General features: G+C 35.2%; 4 protein-coding genes and 1 long non-coding RNA gene across 7 annotated transcripts in view; 2 read left to right on the top strand and 3 right to left on the bottom strand.

Moving 5' to 3' along the window:
- Positions 1-24,403, bottom strand: part of LOC143914647 (uncharacterized) — a 403,002-nt gene that overhangs the window by 161,764 nt on the left and 216,835 nt on the right. The window lies entirely within an intron of this gene.
- Positions 2,702-11,613, top strand: AIF (Apoptosis inducing factor). 3 transcript variants are annotated; one of them, XM_077434313.1, is made up of 16 exons: positions 2,702-2,963; positions 6,981-7,071; positions 7,145-7,284; positions 7,655-7,825; positions 7,899-7,974; positions 8,076-8,212; positions 8,298-8,428; positions 8,523-8,713; positions 8,789-8,974; positions 9,043-9,177; positions 9,262-9,341; positions 9,415-9,540; positions 9,629-9,802; positions 9,885-9,988; positions 10,137-10,347; positions 10,458-11,613. In XM_077434313.1, exons 2-16 carry the CDS (start codon positions 6,993-6,995, stop codon positions 10,527-10,529), a joined length of 2,013 nt encoding a protein of 670 aa, XP_077290439.1. In that variant the 5' UTR covers positions 2,702-2,963; positions 6,981-6,992; the 3' UTR covers positions 10,530-11,613. The 3 variants fall into 3 exon arrangements, with proteins under 3 accessions (XP_077290439.1, XP_077290437.1, XP_077290438.1); XM_077434311.1 differs by lacking the exon at positions 2,702-2,963 and having other exon boundaries at positions 6,856-7,071; XM_077434312.1 differs by lacking the exon at positions 2,702-2,963 and having other exon boundaries at positions 6,856-7,071; positions 9,049-9,177; positions 10,458-11,607.
- Positions 13,328-16,884, bottom strand: LOC143914198 (E3 ubiquitin ligase Rnf121). Its single transcript, XM_077434310.1, has 8 exons — positions 16,786-16,884; positions 16,217-16,251; positions 15,972-16,113; positions 15,632-15,786; positions 15,316-15,544; positions 15,134-15,236; positions 14,913-15,045; positions 13,328-14,292 (listed from the first exon to the last, which is right to left on the bottom strand). The coding sequence occupies exons 1-8, from the start codon at positions 16,816-16,818 to the stop codon at positions 14,172-14,174; spliced, it is 951 nt and encodes a 316-aa protein (XP_077290436.1). The 5' UTR covers positions 16,819-16,884; the 3' UTR covers positions 13,328-14,171.
- LOC143914440 (AN1-type zinc finger protein 2A-like) lies at positions 18,051-21,703 on the top strand. The gene is made up of 6 exons (XM_077434655.1): positions 18,051-18,233; positions 19,617-19,659; positions 19,742-19,928; positions 20,013-20,167; positions 20,243-20,366; positions 20,947-21,703. The coding sequence occupies exons 1-6, from the start codon at positions 18,179-18,181 to the stop codon at positions 21,097-21,099; spliced, it is 717 nt and encodes a 238-aa protein (XP_077290781.1). The 5' UTR covers positions 18,051-18,178; the 3' UTR covers positions 21,100-21,703.
- Positions 21,277-24,136, bottom strand: LOC143914439 (uncharacterized). The gene is made up of 8 exons (XM_077434654.1): positions 23,985-24,136; positions 23,636-23,908; positions 23,303-23,561; positions 22,901-23,228; positions 22,637-22,811; positions 22,447-22,555; positions 22,115-22,372; positions 21,277-22,045 (listed from the first exon to the last, which is right to left on the bottom strand). Exons 2-8 carry the CDS (start codon positions 23,899-23,901, stop codon positions 21,785-21,787), a joined length of 1,656 nt encoding a protein of 551 aa, XP_077290780.1. The 5' UTR covers positions 23,902-23,908; positions 23,985-24,136; the 3' UTR covers positions 21,277-21,784.

Here is a 24,403-nt window from a genome sequence, read left to right as displayed (position 1 = left end):
CACGTCTCCAGGGGGAGACGGGGCCCAGAGATCTGTAGGCGGGGTAGGATGTGTTGACCGTATCCCAGCCTAACGAAACACTGTTGTGCTTGTTTTAATAAAGTTTTATTGTTTGCCTAAATATGGTACAAAGGTATTAGAATATGTGGGCAAAAGTATGTCGTTCAGCGGTCTCTGGATATGGTAGAGTGTCGCTGGCTCGGCATTCGGCTATGTTCAGAAGGTCTTTGGATGCGGCAGTGTGTTGCTGGCTCAGTGTTCGGCTATGTTCAGAAGGTCTCTGGATGCGGCAGTGTGTTGCTGGCTCGGTGTTCGGCTATGTTCAGAAGGTCTCTGGATGCGGCAGTGTGTTGCTGGCTCGGCATTCGGCTATGTTCAGAAGGTCTTTGGATGCGGCAGTGTGTTGCTGGCTCAGTGTTCGGCTATGTTCAGAAGGTCTCTGGATGCGGCAGTGTGTTGCTGGCTCGTTCGCTGGTTGATCTTCCAAGTCCGCGTAGTGTAGTGGTGGCAGGTCAGGAGCTGGATGTCGACTGGTCTGCTGCTGTGTGTCGACACTTGCTGCTGTGGGTCGACTGGTGTTGTTTGGGTTGTACCTCCTTTTATAGTGTTTCTGGTTGCTGGCTGTTGTTGATGCGTATGCGAGGAATGTGTTTTTGTCGATGGGGTAGACTTTTCTGGAACGATTGGCACCGTTCCGCTCGATGTAGTTTAATGGCTGCAGGTGTGCTTCGACTGGTTTGTTTCCGCTCGAGTGGTAGGGGTAGAACTTTCTCGAAGGTTTTGGCACCGTTCCGCTTGAGTTTAGTTTAATGGCTGCAGGTGTGCTTCGACTGGTTTGTTTCCGCTCTACTGGTAGGGGTGGAGCTTTCTCGAAGGTTTGGCGATTGATTCCAAGAAGTGCACGTGTTGTTTAAGTGTGCGAGTTCTGCGAGGAATGTGGTTTGTTGTTGTGGAATATTCTCGAATGTTTCGATGACGATGACGAGATTCCTACAGATCCATCACCATCAGTGCTGAAGAACCGCTGCGAGGTCGAGTGTAGCATCACTCCCTCCCCTGAGTTCCAGCACAACTTCCCCTGCATTCCTCACGCTGTTTCCGGAGAAACCTCAGCCGTGAGACGACGAGGAAGCTGTTATCAACGAAGATGACTTGCAGTCAGGAACCTCCCCGACTATATACATTGTGGCGGCTCGCTTATACGACATGGTCGAGTTTGGTTGCCTTCCTGCGAGTGGGGACCAACCCGGCTGGGTTCGGAGAGCCGCTACTCACTCTGTCTTCAGCTGTCATATAATAAACACGTGCATTAACATGCCAGTCGTCTCATTCGTTCATCCTCCATACTGGTGACCCCCGACATCGAGCCACGCAGCCTCGATCAATTTCAACATGCCGCTCATCCCTGCCTCGCCGAGCCAGGCGGGGAAGCTACCCGCTGCGCCCCCATCGCCATCAACAGAGCGCGTCGCGGCCCGCGGGTGACAATAAACGAGCAGACACGGCTACCTACCTACCTACCTACCGACTGGAGTCCAGCCAACGTCGATGACAGGTGCTTTAAAAAATGGGGGAGCGAATGAGACGACGATCTTGACAGCTGGATGTGGAGTCATGCGCGATCCACTACACATAGAACGGTCATCCAGCACCACAAGACATACACCACCTCAGCACCATCATCATCATCATCATCAAGGCCCCGTCCGTCCCCACGAGCGTCGTCACGCCGAGACGGGCGGTAGCGCTACAACACCTCCACGAGCCACAACGACTCACAGTCCAGCTCGGAGTATCATCAACCACATCGATGCCCCTGCCGCTGCCGCCCCCGCCGCCCCACCAACCGACATCAGCCTCGGAAGAGCGGCACCGCCGCAGCATCGCATCGCATCGGCGCGACCATCGGACCACCCACCGTACTGCTCGCGACGTCACCGCCCTCGAATCTACCGACCATTCAGGGCGGTACACCTATGTACACAGCGGATGACCCACGTCAACAATTTTTTTTTCTCCCCACGTAATAGTTTTTTCTCTTTGTGTAACAATAATTTTTTTCTTTTGTAAAATTTGTTTCTTTGTAATTTTGGTATCGCTGATGCTGGGGGGGGGAGTGATGTGGCGGCTCGCTTATACGACATGGTCGAGTTTGGTTGCCTTCCTGCGAGTGGGGACCAACCCGGCTGGGTTCAGAGAGCCGCTACTCACTCTGTCTTTAGCTGTCATATAATAAACACGTGCATTAACATGCCAGTCGTCTCATTCGTTCATCCTCCATAACATATATATCACTATCTCAAGGTTAGTCCACGTTTCTACATAACCCGACCCTTGGAAGAACGACGTAAACGCCCTCTGCACTCCCACCGCGAGATCAGATAAGCGCGCGTAAATCCGTTCGTTACAATCGGTTTTATTTCATTTCAGTTGTAAGACAGGGAAGGTATGTTGACCGTATCCCGGTCTAACGAAACACGTGTTGTGTAGTTTGAAAGAGGATATTTGTTCGAAGCAATATACTAAATTGTTTGTGGCATTGCGAGACTTGTGTGAGGGGAACACTGGCTTTTGGAGGGTAACCTTTTGATTGGAGCCCCCCCCCCCCCCCCCCGCCGAGCTGTGTGCGTTGGAGAACATTCTAGAAGCATTAAAACCGCTCGGCGCAGTGTCTATATAAGAGGGTCGAAGCCAATGCGGCGTCAGTTATCTTCAGGCATCCTGACGAGGTGGACGTGTTGTAAAAACCACCATCTCGTCACAGCCACCATTGTACTTATTAAACTTAATAAACAACCATAAAATACAAATGGAATCTTTCTTTGTATAATCGCAAACACCAGACACATTCCCAACACAAGCAGAAATCATCGTCAGCATCAAGAATTGGAGAGCGAACGAGTTGAAGGAGACCGCCATTATGAGCATCGGACAAAGCGTCTTAACAAAGCATCGGACAAAAAGTACAAAACAATATTTATTTTCGTTCAATTTGGTACAATGGTTATTGTATGTACGAAGAGGTTTCTTCGGAGAAGTGATCTGTATGAACTCCAGAGGCTCTCTCTGCCGGTGGAGGTTACTGCGTTGCTTGAAGCGGGGCGTGTGCAAATCCTTTGTTCTTCGTTTCCCGGAAACGTGTTTGACCTATATTCGAGACGCGTGCTCGGGGTCAGCATGCCGTGGCTTTTGTTCGTGGTTTTATGGGTTCAGCGCTTGGGCGTGGACAAGATCGATGATGAGATAATATAGCATGAGTTGTACTACATGCCTACACAGTCATTACTGTTATATGTATTGAATTTGTATACGCGATCTGCTCAATGAATTATCTACGAATCATTTTTATTCGATATGCTGACTTATTCACGTTTAAGCTTTCCACAAAGTGATTAAAAATTTGTGTCACATATTGTGAACGGATTATTGCTCAAATTGCGATCGCGCACACGGTATATCTGACACGGTAAACGGGTTGCATTTCAAATGTGAATTCACAATGGCTACGTCCACACTACCGATATCTACACCCGATATTCTCGAATTTTCCATATCCAGTCCCCATATTGCAACCTGTAGTTGCTATTTAGGAACTGGTTATGTAAAAATTCCTAAATATCGGATGTAGATATCGGTAGTGTGGACGTAGCCAATGGTCCATACTACCGATACACCCGATATTTAGGAATTTTTCAATAACCAGTTCCTAAATAGCAACCACAGGTTGCAATATGGGAACTAGATATGGAAAATTCGAAAATATCGGGTATAGATATCGGTAGTGTGGACGTAGCCAACGTGAATTCACAATAGCGATTCACATTTGGGATGTAATCACTAGACACCGGATAGTCAGTGCTAGAAATCGGGGTGGCTTAGTTCTATTTACAAAGCTAGAGTCCAAAAAAAACGTTCAGTGAACCTTTAACAATGCAATGAACAATACACAGCACCCTCTAGGTCCGTTTTTTCAAGACGGCACCTTGGTTATCCGACCTTTAGTAATCACCGAACCATCTGACACTCGGGTTTTCGTCAGTACAATATTTCGAAGTGATGGAATTTTTGGGGGCTAGATGTTCCGTGATCGAGATTTTAGTGACATGCTCGAGATAACTTTTTGCTGAATAATCACCGAACCATGGAATATGTGAGTGAGGAGTATGACTAGAGTAATGGCTATAGTGGATAGAGTGAAAAGATTGAAATGGCAATGGGCGTGTGCTACGTGGCTAGAAGAATGGACGAAAGAATGCAAAAGGGTAAAAGGAAGATCGCAAGAAAGATTGGTAAACGAAATAAGGAAAATGTGTAGGGTGACATGAATGAGAGTTGCACAAAACAGAGACGAGTGAAAGCGTGTCGGAGAGGCCTTCATCCAACAGTGGATGGTGAAAGGCTGTAGACGATGATGATGATATAGAGTGCCGCATAAAAACGTAATACATACAAGGGAGACCTTCTCCAAACGGATGCTAAAAAAAAATTGTATCCCGAAAAATCTGAATAATATAAAATAATAGTTCGAGCAAACTCGTTTTTCGTTAAAATTTGTGCAATATTTTCTTAAAGTCGTCACAAAATGCCATTAAATAAGAAGCAAAATATTTTTTGTAAAACGAAGCAAAATCGTAACTGAGATGGTATTATAAATACAAGTGTTTGAGTTTTTATAATCATTCTGTAAATAAAGTTTCGGTTATTATTCCGCCAAAACGATTCCGCACACGTCACTAAAATCCCGATTACGAATCATCTGACACAAAATAATTCCATCCATCGAGAGTTAACCACACGAGAGTTATCATACTAACGAGAACTTGAATGCCAGATATTCTGTATTCGCAACCGCAATGTGCAAAATAAGCCGCAAATAAAATCTATTTTTTCTTGACTTCATATCTTTCTATCTTTTTCATTTTTCGGAGCACGGAGCTTGGATAAAATTGGCTGAACCTGAATACGGTTCGGTGATTATTGGTCACAAAGTGCTTGCCCAACAGTCACTAAAATCTCTATAACAGAACATCTGGCAGCTGAAAAGTCCATCATACTAACGAGAACTCGAGTTCCAAACAATCCGTATTCGCGATTTTCATGCCAAAAATTGTCTTCTGGGCGATCGCAATGTGACTAATAATCCAATTACCCCTGAATGCATATAAATATATATAAAATTACTGTGAAAAAATTCATCATTAAACTTACGCAGATACGTGAAAACAAGACGACATATTTTTTCACCTCCTACCGGCTAGATCGATAGATGTGGAAGCTCAAAATATTTTTAAAAATCTTCTATAATCCATGTCTTCTTCAGTTTGACTTTATAACGCGGTTAGGAAAGCTCTACAGTCGATAAAGCTCTACGATAGTCAGAATCCTCTTAAATTTAAAAATAATTTTGTATCCTCGATGATGTTCTCGCTCATTAATACCTTATAAACAATATATAAATTTGTCTTTTTTGGGCGTTAGTGTATTTTTGTATTCTATGAGGCCGAAGACTGGTATTTTCTCTATTATTATTAACTAGTGGTTTTACCCGGCTTCGCTCGGTATTTGTAAACAGCTTAAACATGGCTAATTTAATAGTTCTAATAACAATCATTAGTAATCTAATGAATGCATGGGGACTGATCTAGTTGTGAAGGTGTTCTTCACCACCAGTCCACCATGTATTATAGACGAGTTCGTCTGTGTTTTAGTAGTTAATACTGCTGTTTGTTTGAATAAGGTACTTTATTGTTTGAATATACAAGTGTATAAATATGTTGTTGAAGCGGCTGGTTCTCGTAGTGTTCTCGAGACGGCTATTGGCTGTTGACTTGGTGTCGTGCGGGCCGCTGGATCTGCAATGTGTCGTTGCTCTGGATCCGGCTGAGTTGCAAGCGTTCTTCAATCGTAGGGTAGTGCAGTGGTACTTCGTGTCGTTCTGCTTGGTTTGTTGGGGTGGAATATGCTCGAATGTTTGGCGTCGTTCCACTCGATTTAGTTTAATGGATGCAGGTGTTCTTCGACTTGAGATGACGTCAATGGTTGAGCGTGAGAAATGTATTCTCCGTCGCAATAGATTTCGATAGTTTCGATTGCGGTGATGAGATTCCTACAAATGAAATTCATTTGATTATATCGATATATATATATAAAAATGAATGTCTGTGTGCGTGTGTGTCTCGAATAGGCTCCTAAACCACTGAACCGATTACGATGGAACTTTCAGGATTTGTTGTATGCATATCCGGGAAGAGTACTGAGAAAAAAAATGGAAAAAAAAACGGGAAAAACGGGAATGAGTGTCATTGCAATGCAATAATTTCAAATGTGCTCGATGCCTGCGTTGACGATAACGGGAACGGGAACGGGAATTGCATGCGTTACTATGGCATTGCAACGCATGCCGGGGCTCAGCTAGTCTAATGTATATAAAAATGAATGTCAGTGTGTGTGTGTGTGTGTTTGTGTCTGGAATAGGCTCCTAAACCACTGAACCGATTACGATGGAACTTTCAGGATTTGTTGTATGTATATCCGGGAAGAGTACTGAGAAAAAAAAATGGGAAAAAACGGGAACGGAAACGGGAATGAGTGTCATTGCAACGCTATAATTTCAAATGTTTTCGCGTCGTGACCAAGATGTTCGTCGTTCAAGATTTCGGAACGGGAACGGGAATTTAATGCGTTATTGTGGCGTTGCAACGCATGCCGGGTTCAGCTAGTATAAAATATATTTGAATCGAAAAAAAATAATATTCAACGATATCGATATCGTCGTCATAGATACTTTGATTTGTTTTCGATGCTCCCAACAAACCTTTAAAACGTTACAAAGTCTCTTTCGAGATTATATATTAGATATATAAAAAAAGTTTGACATGGCAATACTGAACAGCCGGTCTGTCGAGATCGTCCGGCCGTCGGCTGATTGTCTTCGTCCCGCTCCGTGGTTGCAGCTAATTGTTCGAGTGAATTGTTTTCAGAAGGAGATTGCGATGCTGTTCCGTGCGATCCGATCGGCAGCTCGAGCAGACCGTCTCTGTTGGAGTACGCGACCTCCTCATTCCCATCCAGGTACATAACCTCATTTTCATGTGAACGTTTAGAATAAATTAAAAATTTTACAAAACTATTCAATATTCAAAAGGTTGGCAACGTTTTTATGCGGCAACTTACAAGAAAAAGGGACCCGCCGACCCAGTCAACTCTTCACGGAAGACATCAGATTTGTTTAGAGCTAAAACATCCCAAGACATTACATCGATAGCCAGCCCAATTTCATTAAAAGTTAGTATGTAAATGTTACGTATGTATATTAACACACAATGTTTTATTGAAATACATTTATTTTGAAAATTGCTGTTGAATTCATGTTTAATCGTGTATTTTAAAGCGGCCTAGGAAAGATAAATCTGCGTATAATAATAATTTTAAAACGGTATGAAATTTTATATACACATATTCATTTATAAATCACTTTGTAGTAGAATTTATAATTGCATTTTGCGATATCTATAGCTATTTTTATGTAATTATTTATACTTATCTACAAGTTGGTTATCTCTGTACGATTGATACTTCTTTTATTTCAATCAAGATATACATGTAGTGTTTCAAATATCGCGTGTATCTTAAATATTATTTTAACTTTTTTTAGATTGTACAAGTTCGAAGTAGTTCGAGTCAGAACACATCTCATGCAAAACCACCATCCGTTCCTTCGGCTACTTTCAGTAGTAATTCTAGCAATGAAAAACCTCCTGAAAAGTCGAATCTTTTGCGAAATATAATTTATGGATTGGTGATAGCTGCGGCTTCGTTAGGAGGGGTAATATTTTTATTTTACATACATAATTTACTATTATTTTTAGATTTTCACATTTATATTTGACCATTTTTAGGTTTATTACTTTGATGTATTGGGTGGTAATAAGGATGATAGTAAAAAGAGAAAACCCAAAAGTGAAGCAGAAACACGTGAGTATAATTTTCATTTTTTCTGTATACGAAGTATCTATAGATTTTTTTCACTCACTTGAGAATCTTAAACGTAAAATAACAACTATGTTTTTAAACAGGAAAATCTAGACCAATTATTCGAAATCCAATTTCTCGGGATGCATTTCCTGAAAAAATGCAATATGTTCTAATTGGAGGAGGAACAGCTTCTTTTGCAGCTTTCCGGGCAATCAAATCCAAAGATCCTACTGCCAAGGTTGCCAAGGCTGGAATAATAGCCACTTATGTTTGTTATCAGTTTATTAATATTGTATTGTTATTGACTTTTTTGTAATTTATAGGTGTTAGTAATTTCGGCTGAAGATAGTATACCGTATATGCGTCCTCCCCTCTCGAAAGAAATTTGGCAACAGAAAGATTTACCACCTGCAGATATTCTTAGTTTCCGACAATGGAATGGCCAAGAGCGAAGGTATAATAATTGTTCGATTTTATATTAATATTTTATTGTCTTGTATTTAAATGTAGTTTTAAATTACCTTATGTTGATGATTGAAACATTTTAGCTTGTTCTATGAGCCTGCCGACTTTTATATGAATATTAATGAATTGGGGAGTTCTGAAAATGGAGGTGTTGCAGTAGCGACAGGTTGGCGTGTCTCACGGATAGAACCTTTAACTAGTACAGTATTTTTAAAAGATCCTACAACTGATGAAGAATTTCCAATTGAATACAACAAATGTCTCATCGCTACAGGTTTTTGAATAATTTTAAAATCTACGGAATGTGTTCAGTCGCTAGTACATTTTTACGAATCTGAATTGGTTTCAGGGTCTATGCCGAAGAATCTACCAGTATTCGAAAAGGTTTGGGATGCTGTATCATCGCAAACAATCCTCTATAGAAATATAAGAGATTTAGAAAATTTATGGTATCAAATTCAAAATGCAAAATCAATAGCAATCGTTGGTGGTGGATTTTTAGGTTCAGAGCTGGCCTGCTCTTTGGGTCGTAAATGTGAGTGAATATTTTAATAGATATCGTATAAAGTAATTTTTATGGCTAATTTAATTTTAATTTTGTAGTTAAAGACATGCCTGATAAAAAGGTATTTCAAATGTTTAAAGAGCCTGGAAATATGGGACGTGTTCTTCCTGAATACTTGTCTAAGTGGACTACTAATAAAGTTATTGAAGAAGGTGTTACTGTTATACCAGATGGTGTGTGTTTTTTTTTTACTATTTTTATTTATGAAATGTATATTCGATTTAAATATATGTAATTATTTAAAATTTATTTCGTAGTTGAAGTACAAGTTGTACAGAAAGTTAACAATCAAGTGCTGATGAAACTTTCCGATGACAGTATTGTTAATGCTGATGTTGTGAGTAATAAACAATTGTAAAAAATATTTTATATGAAAAATACAATTTAATAAAAATTTATGGACTATTCAGGTAGTGGTTGCGGTTGGTTCTGAACCGTGCACACAGTTAGCAGAACCATCGTACTTAGAAGTGGAACCTAACATCGGAGGTTTTCTGGTGAATGCCGAATTAGAAGCCAGGTCTAATTTGTATGTTGTAAGTATTCAATTGTAATTTTTAATATTATACATACAATATATGATTAGTTTACTAACAAAACGTGTAAAATTATTTTACAATACAGGCAGGTGATGCGGCTTGTTTTTATGATCCGATTCTCGGCAGGCGACGAGTTGAACATCACGACCATGCCGTTGTATCTGGACGTTTAGCAGGAGAGAATATGGCTGGCTCTATGAAACCTTATAAACATCAAAGCATGTTCTGGAGTGATTTAGGCCCTGATGTCGGTTATGAGGTAATAATATTTGTATTAATTGATAATAATTTTAATATTGAAAATAGTTTTTGTACATAATTTAATCAAAATTTTTATTTAGGCCATAGGAATTATTGACGCAGATTTGCCAACAGTTTCAGTCTTTACTAAAGATTCAGAATCTGGAAAGAAACAGCTAGAGGAGAGAAGCGATGAAAAGAAAAGGTATGAAATTCTGTTTGCCAGTTGCTTTACAGTTTGAATTTTAAATTAAATATTATAATATATATTTTAGGTCATATCAACCGTACATAATTTATATGAATGGTTGTGGATGTTATATTTAATTATATTATATTTTTCATTATTTCAGTGATAACATTCAAAAAGAGACAGTTCCTGAAGTTTTATCTTCACCTTCAGAAATTTCTAGCATAAGTGTTTCTGAGAAAGAAGAAAAAACTGAGATGAAAAGTAATTCAGACCAAGACTACAGTAAAGGGATTATATTCTATTTAAAAGACGATACGGTTGTTGGAATCGTTTTATGGAATGTTTTTAATAGAATGCATATTGCGCGGCAGGTAATATATAAAAATTTTCGTAATTGAATAATTAAAGTTTGTTTGAAAATTCCTCTAATGAAACATAGAACGTTGTTGTATATAAATATAATTATATTTTTGTGTTTAAGGTACTTACCCAGAGAAAGAAATATGCAGATTTAAATGAACTAGCAAAACTTTTCAATTTGCATGAAGAATAAACGTTATTCGCGAAAACTAAGTTTTGCATACATTTTTAAAATCGATATACGTAGTACATAAATTTTGATTATATTATAATGTCCGGAAATCAATGCTTATAATTTTTTTGCGAAAGCATTGAAGGCTGTGAAAATTCCAACAATTTAAACTATGTAGGACATTATTGACATTCTAATCTGATTATAATTTTTAATTATTATACCATGTACAATTCAGAGCATTGTGATCATGTTGTATTTTATAAAAGACATTGCTTATGTAGAAATAATGAACAAAAAAATGATTTTTTATGATAAATCTCTAAAATTTCATAAGAAAGTATTGACACTCGGGAACCCGCGCTTTGCTGGCAAATAAATACTTGACGCCACACAATTCTGCGTGACTTTATTGAAAATTTTATTTTTACCCATTCGAGGTAATTTAATAAAATGTATTATGAAGGGTACCTTATAGAGTTAAACTACAATTATATGGAGCATTTTATTTCATGATATTGATTCTAGAAGAAAAATGTCTGTTCATAATTAGTCGTAAAAGTTTATCTTCATGGCTCATAGTTTTATTTATTTGTTCAATACACTCTCTGCTCTACTTGAAACAAAACGAGATGCGAATAAATCGGAAAATGAAAGAATGGCGTTCTTGTAAAAAATGTAATCTAATTTCAAGTACGATTTCAAACCATGAACTTGTGAGATAATGTATTAAGAGAAACTTATGGCTATTTATCATATGCTAGTGTATGCCAAGTGGGCGATTTTGGGCGTAGTTAATTTCTTTTTCAAGTATTGTTCTATTGGTCTGTTTTTTTATTATCTATATAGATGCAATTAACAAGGGTTTTCAATATAAAATATATTATGAATTTTAGTAAAATAAATCAATAATGTAAATAATGTAGATAATATCGTTGGTTCCTTTTTCTCTTTGTCGGGGAGGTTTTATAATATTTCTTCCAAAAAATGAATGACACATTAGGCTGAGAGCAATGTTATTACACAGAATAAATTTAAGTATTATACAACAGGTATAATATTTTTACTTTCTTGTTTATTTAATTTTTATGTAGTACTCGACCATAAAAAAAATTCTTTTAGGATTCATGAAAATTTTGTAAATTTGGGTTTTAAGAAGATTGATAAATCAAAACCTATGGCGCAATGCATTATATGTAAAGTAATATTTAAAAATCCTTCCCTAAAAAGATAAATTTAAAACGACGTTTAAGAATTCCTGAAGATTTCAATCCAATATCGTTGCCAGGCCGAAATCGACGGTTTTCTATTGTTTTTCAGCACGGTCTTACGTTTCAGAAATCCTTGAAAACCATTTCCCCAATCACCCGCTCCGGCCATATCACCAATACTATTGCTGAGTGATTGACATCTGCGATGACCTATCATGCCAAGCTGATGGGTCATCAGCTTGGCCTGATGGGTCATCGCAGAAATTAATCTCTCGGCAATAGTATCGGTGATATGGCTGTGGAGCGGGTTATTGGGGCAATTGTTTTCAAGGAATTCTGAAACGTAAGACCGTGCTGAAAAACAATATAAACCGTCGATTTCAGCCTGGCATCGTTATTGGATTGAGATCTTCAGGAATTCTGTCGTTTACTTCTCGCCGAAACGCTTTCACGGAGTTAAATAAAGAGCACCCAGAGCAGTAAGATTTTTCAAATTTATAAAATATTTCCACGTTTGATAGTGACATTGATTCGAGCACGTAAATGAAAACGTCATATTTTGTGTTCCAAAATATGGCTAAGTCTTTTTGCGTGATGCTTTACGGTTGTGATTTAAATATCGCCCAATCATTCGCAACTATTCCACTTACTTCCAAAACTGTTAGACGTCGTATTATAAAAATGAGTTCTGGTATTGACAATCATCTATTAAAATCACTTAAAGACGTGTAAATTATTTGCTCTTCAAATTGGATGAATCCACTGATATTTCTAATGAAAAGAAAAGTTCCCGTCTTACTTACGTGAAAAATAAACTACGCCCAAAATTGCCTACTTGGCGTACACTTTTAAATTGTAAAACATAACAAAGCATCTCATTAAAGTGGGAGGGTGCCAGTGTTAATGCCAATTTCAAAATTACCTTTTGAAAAATTTTGTAGATTGTTAGCAAATTTTAGTGTATTGTATCGGATGAACTGCGGTCACAATATTATTTATTATAATCAGACTTTTGATTTGGTACAACTTATGTAATTTTGTATATTTTTTAATTTCTACACTAGTAAAATATGGCACATAACATGCACACAATATATCTATGCTTACAGTTAGGTTATATAGGTAATGTATAATTAAGTCATTCGATGACTATCAATATCATTTTTCGACATACAAATTTTGTACATATTTAGATTTAATTTTTAATCTATAATCCCATTATTGATTGTGTATATGAAGAATTAGTGTTCATGCAATATGATAATGATACTTTTCCTATAAGAAGTACGTAACTACATACAAATATGTAGTAAAAATGCTAAATAATTTTGTTAATTTGATTGTGAGATTGATAGTGTACTGGTTTTTGTTAATTTGCTGTAATTACAATGAAAGGTTAATGCGGAAATTACCTAGGTGTGCTTTCTCAATACAATAGGAAAATTATTAACATCCCCGTTACTATAATTCTCGCATGAATGTGAATTTATAATGCATTTATAAACATTTGTGTTTGTTGGTGAAAAGGTAATTCTAAACCTAAGGAAATACATATGTATGTCAGGTTTGTTATATTGTTGTAGTATTTTGTTGAATAAAATAGATAAAAACTCTTTTAGACCATTTAATTTTCATTACATTAACACGTATCTTTGCATCACTTGTTTATTTATAACAATATTTGTCGGATGTTATATTAAATTTATATATAAAACAATCACACCTGTAAAAGCTGTCACATTCTTTAATAAGATGGTTGCTTGAATTATGCGAAAAAAAAAGCGATGTGAATAAAGTTCAGTTTTAAAATAAGGGCAGGCAGGTCAGAAAAAAAAAATGGCGCAAAAAATAATAACAACATGTAATGACTTAGGAGAGGTATGTATCAGATTTAACAATATATACATATAGAAAGTCAATTACAATTATCCATAGATAAAATGTCAATAGATTAAGTATTATTTTTGGAGGAATTTGACCTTGGAATCTCGACTGGTATGCATCCAGGATCGTTTTTAAGTTGTGATAAATTATATTGAATACAGTAATAAAGAAAATAAACTATACTGGATAAGTAATATCCATGAAATGACAAGATTAGGTTCTGATATGAGGAAATTATGACTTTCATGATAGATATCAATGTCTGAAAAAGTAAATACATAATACGTATAAACAAGGATAGTAAATTAGATTTCAATTCTTTACTGTTTCTCATTAAGACATTGAAAAGTAATATAATAAAATTTTAACTATCTATTATTATTAAAATCAATACTAATAATTAAACAAACATTTAACAAATATCGAAATAAATTATCTATCAAATATAATACAAATTGACTCGTTCTCGATGAACACTCAATAACACACAACTGTCAGATTGATTGCACGTTAAAATTGGTACTAATTATATTAAAACAACATCAGTCAGTTTTAAAAAATAAAAACATTATTCTAGGCCTAATAGCCAATTGATTCCTTGAACTGCAGAAAGAATGAGTGGTTGCCACGCTACAAGTAGTCTTAGCCAATCCAAGAATTGGCCGTAGAGAATATGCGGTCTCTCCCATCTGAATTATTAATTAAGGAGATTCATTTGTACAGGGTGGTCAACGGGAAACTGACGTTTTTGTTACTAGTAGTACTCGGCGTCTGGAGAGATGAGAAACCTGTGGTGACGGTGACACGTAATCATGAATATAACCAGAACTTCGAAGACGAGGAATCAACAGGGAAAATGTATGGTTCCAGCAGACGGGGCTACTGCCCATACAGCCAGAGCATCACTTGCTACAGTTCGAGGGTTGTTCCCTAATCGGCCAATTTCACCCTTTGGTGATGTCCCCTGACTTTTCCATGTGTGATTTTTATCTGTGGAGTTATCTTAAAGCACACATGTACAAAAGAAAGCCACCCACACTGGAAGAACTGAAGACCCAATACAAAATCAAATTGAACAAATAGAAATACTAGGAAGAGTGGAGGCGAATTTCTGAAAACAGCTCCAAAAGTATGTTCGTGAAAATGATCATCATTTGAGTGAAATTATTTTTCGCACATAGAAATTTCAAAATGGCATACTTTTACCTATATTTCTATGTCAGTAATGTTTAATTTATATCCAACCATTACCCGTGGACTACCCATATATAGAATTTGAAATGTTTAGCTTGTAATATAAAAAGGATACGGATTATTGAACATCCTCTTCAAATCTACCTTCTCTTTGCAATACGGACAAGTTTGCTTCTTTCCGATGATACACCACCCTCGGATGCAAAATTCGTGAAATACATGTCCACAGGTTAATTTGTACGTGTTCTCTGAAAAGTTATTTCTTCTTTGTTTAGTTGTTTAATTACTTTATTTGTTGTCAAATAATTCGAAAATAATAAAATACTTTGCACAAACCAATGACACCTTCTTCACCAGCAGCGACTAAAAGTGGATTGCCACAAACTGCACACACATTATTATCCAAATGTCTGGTGGGCATACCTTGTGGCATGTAATACTAGAATTAAAATAGTTATGTATGTAAATAATAAAACTTCAGTAAGTTTTGTAAAATGTGTTGCTAAAATTCTTCTGACCCCAACGTGAGCAGCCATTTTATCAGCGCATATTTCAGAAATATCTCTTCCTAGAACGCCATAGTAGAGTCCGTAAAATAAAAACACCAGTCCCACATCCATCCAAACGTGTGGCTTTTTGTCAAAAATAACATTCAGTCCCAAAAATGTGGCCATCATTATAATGTAGCCAATAATACCAAGAACACAACTCAGTTTATATAAGAAATAAAACCATTTGTAAACTAATCTATAAAAATAAATGGAAATCAACAATAATACGTGCACGTACATATGTATCTTATATGTTTGTATTAACAGTAGAAATAGCGAATACCTAGGTGTGGTTCCAGCGACAGGTTTTTGCATGGCTCTTTTCCCAATCCATGCCGTAATGGAAGTGAAAATTGCCCATATAATTATAAATCTCCACCATTGATTTTTTAGGGATAATCCAACAGGTATTATCCACATAGCAATCATAGTAGTGAGCTGAAATCAATAGGAACAAAACCAATTTATTCAAAATGTAAGCAAATTGATGAATCATTTACTTATGTATGCACAAATACGTATATGATAGTATGTACATATACATATATGATAAAATGTACTAATATAGTCTTTATCACTTGAGTTAGAAATATTTATTTATTGATAAGCTAGTGAATACAAACCGAATATGATCTATAATGTCGTCTTTTCCATTCAACTAAGGCTATTTGTGCTAAAACCATGGTTAAAATAAGTATAATAACCATTTCCATATGCATCGCTTCATGGCCTTTATGTTGTTGATGTAATTTTTGGTGTTCAAATCTAAAATTTCAAAACGTATTTATTAATAGAAAAGCCCATTTAAAAATTGAAGTGGATTTTGGTTCATTGTTTATTAATGTACTGTGAAAACTGTAAGAAATACCTCATTTTTTCTTCAGCAGTCAACTCTTCGAACGTCTAAAAAAAATAAAAACCTTTATAACGAACTAAAAAAAATAATGCAATCAATAAGAAGAGAAACTTAAATCAACAGGTGTTAAAATAATTATAAGAATCTATTTCAATATGGTAATTGATAAATTTATAATGGAATTAAAAAATATATATAAAATAGAAAAATAAATTCCTTGTACTACTGTATTTAAATAATACCATTTATCAATATTTTTTAATGGATTTTGAAAAGAAAATTAAAGTAAAAGCTCTAACAGTTCCATGTCAATGTTTAATTTTTTTATATAATTACAGTCATAATTATAGTCATTAATAAATAAAATACAACGTAAAAAGTTTGAAATCTTAAGCACAACAAAAAATATATATTATAAAGCCGCAAGGTTAGAGGATTAATTAATATAATACGTTCAGTGCAATTTTAATGATTTTTGTGATTGTACCCTCAATCGTGTGTGAAAGTATATAAAAAAAGATGAGCACGAAAATAAGTGTAAATTCAAGGGTAATATCATGAGCGAGGGATGGTGAACGTGCCTTGTTAGGGTCGACTGGTTGGTGGAGATCCATGTTTGACAGTCGTTGACAGCCGCCCACCACTCTCGCGCTCACTGACAGCTGACGACCAAAACACGCACGATCATGGCCATGTCGGTCAGGGACGCGTGGCACACCTCATTATTGCTCTGTTTTAGTAATTAAAGCTTAATTCACAATTTTACTTAAATATTTGAATTGTAAGTGGTGTAAAATCAACACTTTATAGTATGAAAATAGTATATATCTACACATGTTCAAAACTGGATTAATTGATTAAGTAAAATATGCCTTCGTCATATAAAAACATTGTAGTTGACCAATAAAGGCATTTTGATCATAAACAAATATTTGTTACATGTATAGGAAAATGTAATCTATTGTAGTGAATAAAATATGTTTGTCTAAAGACTCAGGACATGTAATTTTATTTCGGACGCAAGGGTAAAGTTAATAAAATATAAGATTCACCAAGGAAATGAAATCTTTTTACTCATTTTGCGCGATGCTGAGCGTTGTGATTTCCTGTCATCTGAGATCCAGCCGATCCGTATCCTCTCCTCTTGGTCCTGTGCCATGTTAAATACAATGTTTATGAACGATCCCGTTCTTTGATTTGATTTAACCATCTTGTAAGAGATGATCCTCTCACTCACCTTCTTTTACCAGCTTCTCGAGATTCATAACATTCTTTTCGATATTACATATGGCCAAAGTAGGAAAAATTATTTTTCTAAATGATGTGGAGTTTTTCTAATAGTGCGTACGCACCAAGCCAACGAACGGCCCACAGGCCAACTTTAAAAACCAGTAGCGTACAAAATATCGAAATAAAAATTATTTATCAAAATTTTTATTTCGATATTTTGTACGCTACTGCTGGTTAAAAAGTTGGCCCAAAATCGTCGTTGGTTTAGTCCGTAAGCACCATAAAATTGCCAGCTGTTTGAAGATGGAGGCATATGTGTTTTGCGGTCCATGGAATGCGCAGCATGTCCCTCCAGAACCACATTTCAAAGACATTTAACATGTCCCATAGTTTCTTCTTTAGCGTCATGTTGACTGCATACAATACATTGGAAATTATTTGTGGTTGAAATCACCAGAAATGAAATATAAACAGAGTCATGAACGTTTTGATAGTTCTAGTTTCACGTGGAATTGTTATAAAAATAATTAATGTTTTTATTCTAGTCGTTTCTAGATTGGCTAAGAATGTGTTACCAAACAAGTTATGGTCGTATTATTGTGACGCATTTGGCCTCGATTTCATTCTGAGTCAGATGTCAGAACAGATTCAGTGTAATACGTTTTGTCGTTGTGGCTGGTCGTCTTTGCAGCATCGCTCTCATTTTTATTCTCTGGATTTTGGATTTGAATTTGGATTCAGAAGATGGAATTTCCGCACCTAGGAGACAATTGTTCGCATTCATCGTGCAATCAGCTCGGTAATATATTTTTTTGCAAATCATTGTCATATTGTCCAACAATACTGCCATACTGTTTGGATTTCGAATATTTCGTCAGCATTTTTTTTTATTTCATTTTCTTCCTTTTGTAATTTGTTTTTATAATTTCCAAACCTAAAATTGAAAACAAATAGTATTCTCTATCTACATACATATTTCACATTCGTACACACTCAAGGTTAAATCATTTGTATATTTATCATGCGTATTAAATTTTCCAACCTTTTAAAAACCAAACTTAACATCTTAAAAAAAAATTAAACACCCTAATGAGTATAAAATATTACCTGATTTTGTCAACTCAAAAGATTGCATATTTTTACATAATTATTGCATGCCTGATATCATTTCATTAGGTGATACAACAGTAGTTTAGTAATTATTTAGGGCAATTAATAAGACATGTCCGGTATTAAATAAGAATAAATAAATAGATTTATGAAATTGGAATGGAGTGGATTTGGAAGAATAACGTCGTTTTTAAATTAAAAATGCCACCGCCTGGAGAAAAAGATCTTCAATTAATATGTTTTGCGAGTAAGACGTATGAAAAACTTTATTCAACGTCAAAATATTACACAAAATCCAATACACTCAAAGAAGAATCGAACACTGTATGCTCGGCATAACGAGGACAGCTGGAAAACGGAATACGTGGGTGAAATGTATGACAAGGATATTTGTTAAGATAGTGGAAAGATTGAAATGGCAATGGGCGGGTCACGTGGCTAAAAGAATGGACAAGAGAAGTGCTGGAATGGTACTCGCGAGAATTTAAAAAGGTAAAAGGATGGCCACAAAAAAGATAGATGGACGAAATTGAGAAATGTGTAGGATGAGATGGATGAGAGTTGCCCAAAACAGACGAATGGAAGCGTGAAGAGTCCTTCATCCAGCAGTGGATAGTAAATGGCTGTAGATGATGATAATGATGATATAATGCATATGTATTTATGTTTAGTTGAAAATGTGAAGCCGTCTCCTTTGTGTTTCAAATCGATAATGTGATTTCAGCGCTTACGAACATATTTTCTAGTTTTTGCATTGTGCTGATTGTATTTTCTTGGATAATTTTAATAGATGTTCACGTAATTTTTTTTATAATAAAAAACATTTTTATACCTTCAATTCTCAAAAAGTTTCAACACTGAGTTTTCAAACCATTACGAAGTTTTCACCAAGTCCAAGAAATTGATTGCAATGTCAACCAAAACCGTCAACCTAGCTGTGGTGGTGTATTGAAGTGGAGCCACCTAGAGCCAGTAACATATGATTAAACTATTCCTATAATATTTTCTGTGTTGTTGATGAATTTTTAAAATAAAATCGATTACTAATAACATGTCAATGAATTATTTTCAGACTTTTTGCCGATGAAGTGTGATTCATGTCTCAAGAATTATTGGTATGATTACTTGTATTATCAATTTATTTTTATTGAATTCCATATATTTGTGTATGTTACTAAATGTATAATTAATTTATAGTGCTAACCACTTTCGATATGAACACCATCAATGTGATGGAGCGCGCAAAAGGGACCTTCAAGTTCCAACATGTCCACTTTGTTCAGCTCCAGTTCCTGGAAAACGAGGCGAAGCACCAGATATTGCCGTATCGGAGCATATAGATAATGATTGTCAGGCTGATCCTGCTAAACAACGAAGAAATAAAGTAATGGAGTTTGAAAAACAATTCTAGCATTTTGTAAAATATTGGAATATCAGATGTTTTCATTTTTATAATTTTTGTTTCCAGATTTTCACTAATAGGTGTACACTTAAAGGATGCAAAAATAAAGAGATGGTGCCCCTTATTTGCGCAGAATGTTCATCCAATTTTTGTTTTCGACATCGACACAGTGCTGATCATCAGTGTATAGGAAAAGTAGCTGCAATCAAGATGAGATCTGAGTATGACTTTGATCAAATTTAAAATTTGAATTATATTTTTAAGTGTCAATGTATCAACATTTTATAAATCGACAGAGAAGCAGCATTATCAAGAATGAAAGCCAAACAAACTACGCCTTTAAAGAGAATCCAAAATACTGCAATCTCAAATACAGGCTTAAGCCCACAGATTATGTTCAACGAAGTTCAAGGAACTATGGTAAATATCGATGTTTTGATTGTACAATTTTTTGCACTAGAATTAAATTATGTTGTGGCTATTTGCAGGTACTATATCTGCGAAATATTGGCTATTTGCAGGTACCATATCTGCAAATTATTGGCTATTTGCAGGTACTATATCTGCGACAGACGCAAAGCCTTCTGCGCATAATAACAAGCCAATAATTTGCAGATATAGTACCGGCAAATAGCCACAACCATTAAATTAACGTTTGCATAATCTAATATATAATTTCGAAAGAGACTTTGTATGTAAGTATGTTTGTAAGTATTTTTGGTTGGGAACTTCGTATACAAAACATAGTTTCTATGATGACGATTCGATATATATTTTTGTCGATTAAAATAAATTTAATAAAAAACAAATGAATAATTACTATTAGATTCGCCATGTTTAAGCTGTTTATATTACAAATACTGAGCGAAGCTGGGTAAAACAACTAGTATATATGTACATATATAAATATGTATCTTAATTCATTGATAGTAAAAACTTACAATATAGCTCGCAATGTTAATTTTTGTGTATTTTTATATAGATTATGTTTATTTTTTAGTCGGAAGATGAAGCTTTGGCTCATGCACTTGCTCTTTCGCTTCAAACCGAGTCGCAAGATTCAAGAAATAATTCGCCTTCTCGACGAAATCCAACTGTAAATCAAACTCAACGAGTTGGAGGAGAAAGCAGCGGAAGATGCATAGTTTCGTAACATTTATTAACACGCATGTTAATATTAGCTACTAATTTATTTTTTATTCCATGTTTATTCCACTTTCGATGTTTTACTTATTATGGTTATCTATTTCTTTACTCGTTAAATTTACTTAACTCAAAAATAAGACATTAAGCTATATTATTATATTTGCTTATGAATAAAACAGCGTTTAATTGCACAGTTGTCGTACATTTAACATATTTATTACTTCAAGTTGTATTTTAAATTCGCATTTGATGTATTTAAATTATATTCATTCTAATGTTACGAGTACACTTATCGAAAAATATTTTGATTAATCTCTTAGGTTAAAATGTTAATGACGATTATCGCGAAGTTCCAAGAAAATGATTATTTTTTGATAATATATTATACATATGTAGATATATACAAATATATTTTATCATATGAAGAAGACATTTATTGTAATTGGAAGCAAATTGAATGTATAGACTTAATAAAATACATATATTGTATGATCAATTAATCTGAATTTTCATATCTATAGAATATAATATAATATTATCATATAATATTTATAACATACATTACAATAATGAACATATATGATATTAAACAATACAAAAAAATTTGTTTCAATTGAAATTTCATTACCAAATCCTTTTCAATTTTGTTTACAAATAAGTTTAATACCTACAAGCTACATAAATAAATTGTGTTACAAATTACTGCGAATACCATTCAAGAGGGTTTTGTTATGGATTGTTCTGAATTTGTGACTATCATTCAAATGAGTTGTGATGAAGTCTGGTGGATACATTGAAATAAAAATTTCTTTGCACATGTACTTAGCGGCACTCAGTCTTTTGCGTTCATTGCTTGATCGGCACAGGGTTTTAGAAGCTCGAGAGACAAAGTCTTCTATCAGCTTGTCAATTAAGATATATGTAATAGGTTTATTTGTATCTTCCAAAATTACCTATAAAAAATGATGTTTAATAATTTTTATATCTTCATTGGTTATGTGAATTTAAATGATACCACTCACGCCATGTCTGAGGCACTGCCAAACTTGACACCTTGATATTTCTGCAGTTGCAGAATCTTCTACTTGACCATTATAGAAAAAGTGTCCGACGCCTGATAGCCAATGATAAATGAACAACACTGAGACCGCAATGTTATGCTCAAGACTCTCCAAGAATATTCCTCCTTTGGGAAAAGTCAAAAGGTCTTTTGCACTGATTTTCGCATTGGGTAAGACTTGTAGTTGATTAGGCATATCGCCACATTGTTTTTTCCATAACTAATTGAATGTTAGACTTATTAGTTTGTATTAAGTAAATTTATTATATCATAAAAGTTTAATAATTGATTTACTTTGGATATAACAGGTAATAAGCGAATATCATATATTAGAAAACCATCAACTCCTGCCATTATTTCTTTTTGTTTAGTGTCTATTATTTTACTGATTAATTTTGCACTGCTAAAAATTTTAATTTACATATGTTGAGTTGTAAATAAACTCATGAAATGCATTTAATATATGTGTGTATATTATGCATACCCCTCATCATTGCCGTCACTTCCAGGTTTGAGTATAGAGGCCACCATTCCGCCGGTTGCTGGAGCTCCCCGTTTATGGCAAATTTTTATAACGGTTAATAAATACGATTTAAGAAATTGGTTATCAAAACTTACATACTTCATACGATCTGGCAGAATGAAATTTCGACGATTGCCTGTTATAAAACATATAAATAAATAGCAATCAATCATTAATGTAAGTATTTGGGAACACGTAAAAACAAACAACAGTAATTATTCGTACCAAATTTCACAAGAATAGAAGCAATATAATCCCAAATTCCACAATTCAATCCGAGGGAATGCTCTTTTAATTCGTACAATATTTCTTCAGCTTCGAAGACGGATAATATATTTTCTATTAAAACACACGCTTTTATAGTACCTTGTGGAATGTCAAGTTTATTTTGAGTCCACACAAATATTTCATTCCACAACTTTGATTCGGAGGCCGATTCTACTTTCGACAAGTAGAAGAAAGGACCACTTCCGGTGCTTGCAAGTTTTTTCCCACAATGATAAATCAAAACCATAAAGTCTAAAAATGCACCCGGTATTTCTTTTCCATTGACCTAAATATAAAATACATACGTACATAGAGTTCAAATTACAGGAGATTTTTATGTATTTTATTTACAAAATATACCAAAATGTTATGTTCAATTATATTCCAAGCTCTCGGCCGCAACATCAAAATGGGACAAGTGTTAATATTACACGGTGCTCCATTCAAATTTCCATTTATTACTTGAATAATATTGTGAAAGCCTTGTATTTGATTTTTCCAAGTTGGACAATGTCCGTCGTCAAAATCCACTTGTACACTTTGAGCATCACTGTTTAAAGCGTCCACAAAATGGGCCGTGTTTGATGGTGAAACATCACCTATTTCAATGTGTCTGCATCTGCATATTTATGATTATTTTACATCAGCAAAACAATAAAGTAAATATTTATATATGTATACGCTGATAGCTACTTCAATCTTGGGGGCAATGGTTTTATTTTCCATTCAGTGCGTTTTGCATTGGAGTTGATGTTGAAATTCGGTAGAGTATTGTGATTAGCATACAGTGCCTTTCTCTTAGTTCTATCGGTGTAAAGAGAATTAATTTTTGAATCGAAGAATGTACTAGCTTCTTCTAATAGTTGAAGAAAATTTGTGGAAAATATGTTATTTTGTGTATCTTCCAATTTGTATGGAGCTGGTTGTAGTAAAATTATACTGTGGCCAAAATTTGACATGACGGAACTGTGGACGATAAAATTTAGGAAATATGATTGAAAAATATTACAGGTCGTTGGAAAATACTAATTAGACTACTCACGCAGTAAGAAATTTGAGGGTATCTAGTATATGAGGAGTGTAATGAAATTGACTGTTCCTGTTTCACTATCAGGAAACCTTTGCCCTCGCTTCGTCGCTTCACAATCAAACTAAATTCTTACGTAACTCATTACAATTGCGAGTGTTTTTATTAACCTTTTCGATGCGACCTCTTGACGTGTATAATAAGGTGACCATTCGTACTGTTTTTACCAGTACAGTACTGATTTCTTGATTATCTGTCCTGGTAAGTCGTGAAATGAAACCAGTACAATTTTTTTTAATCTAATAGATGAATTTGCATTGTTACGGGGACGAGTAGGAGATGGTATAAGAATATTATAGTCACAGATTTTGTCAAATGATTATATTCTTTTAAATAGCAGTAAGTATAAACGAGATTATTGTACAAGTTACTAG

The sequence above is a fragment of the Arctopsyche grandis genome, chromosome 7 (assembly GCF_051622035.1).
Source record: "Arctopsyche grandis isolate Sample6627 chromosome 7, ASM5162203v2, whole genome shotgun sequence".
Lineage (NCBI taxonomy): Eukaryota > Metazoa > Arthropoda > Insecta > Trichoptera > Hydropsychidae > Arctopsyche > Arctopsyche grandis.
Note: the sequence above shows the minus strand (reverse complement) of the source record. Positions and strands in the feature narration are given on the sequence as shown.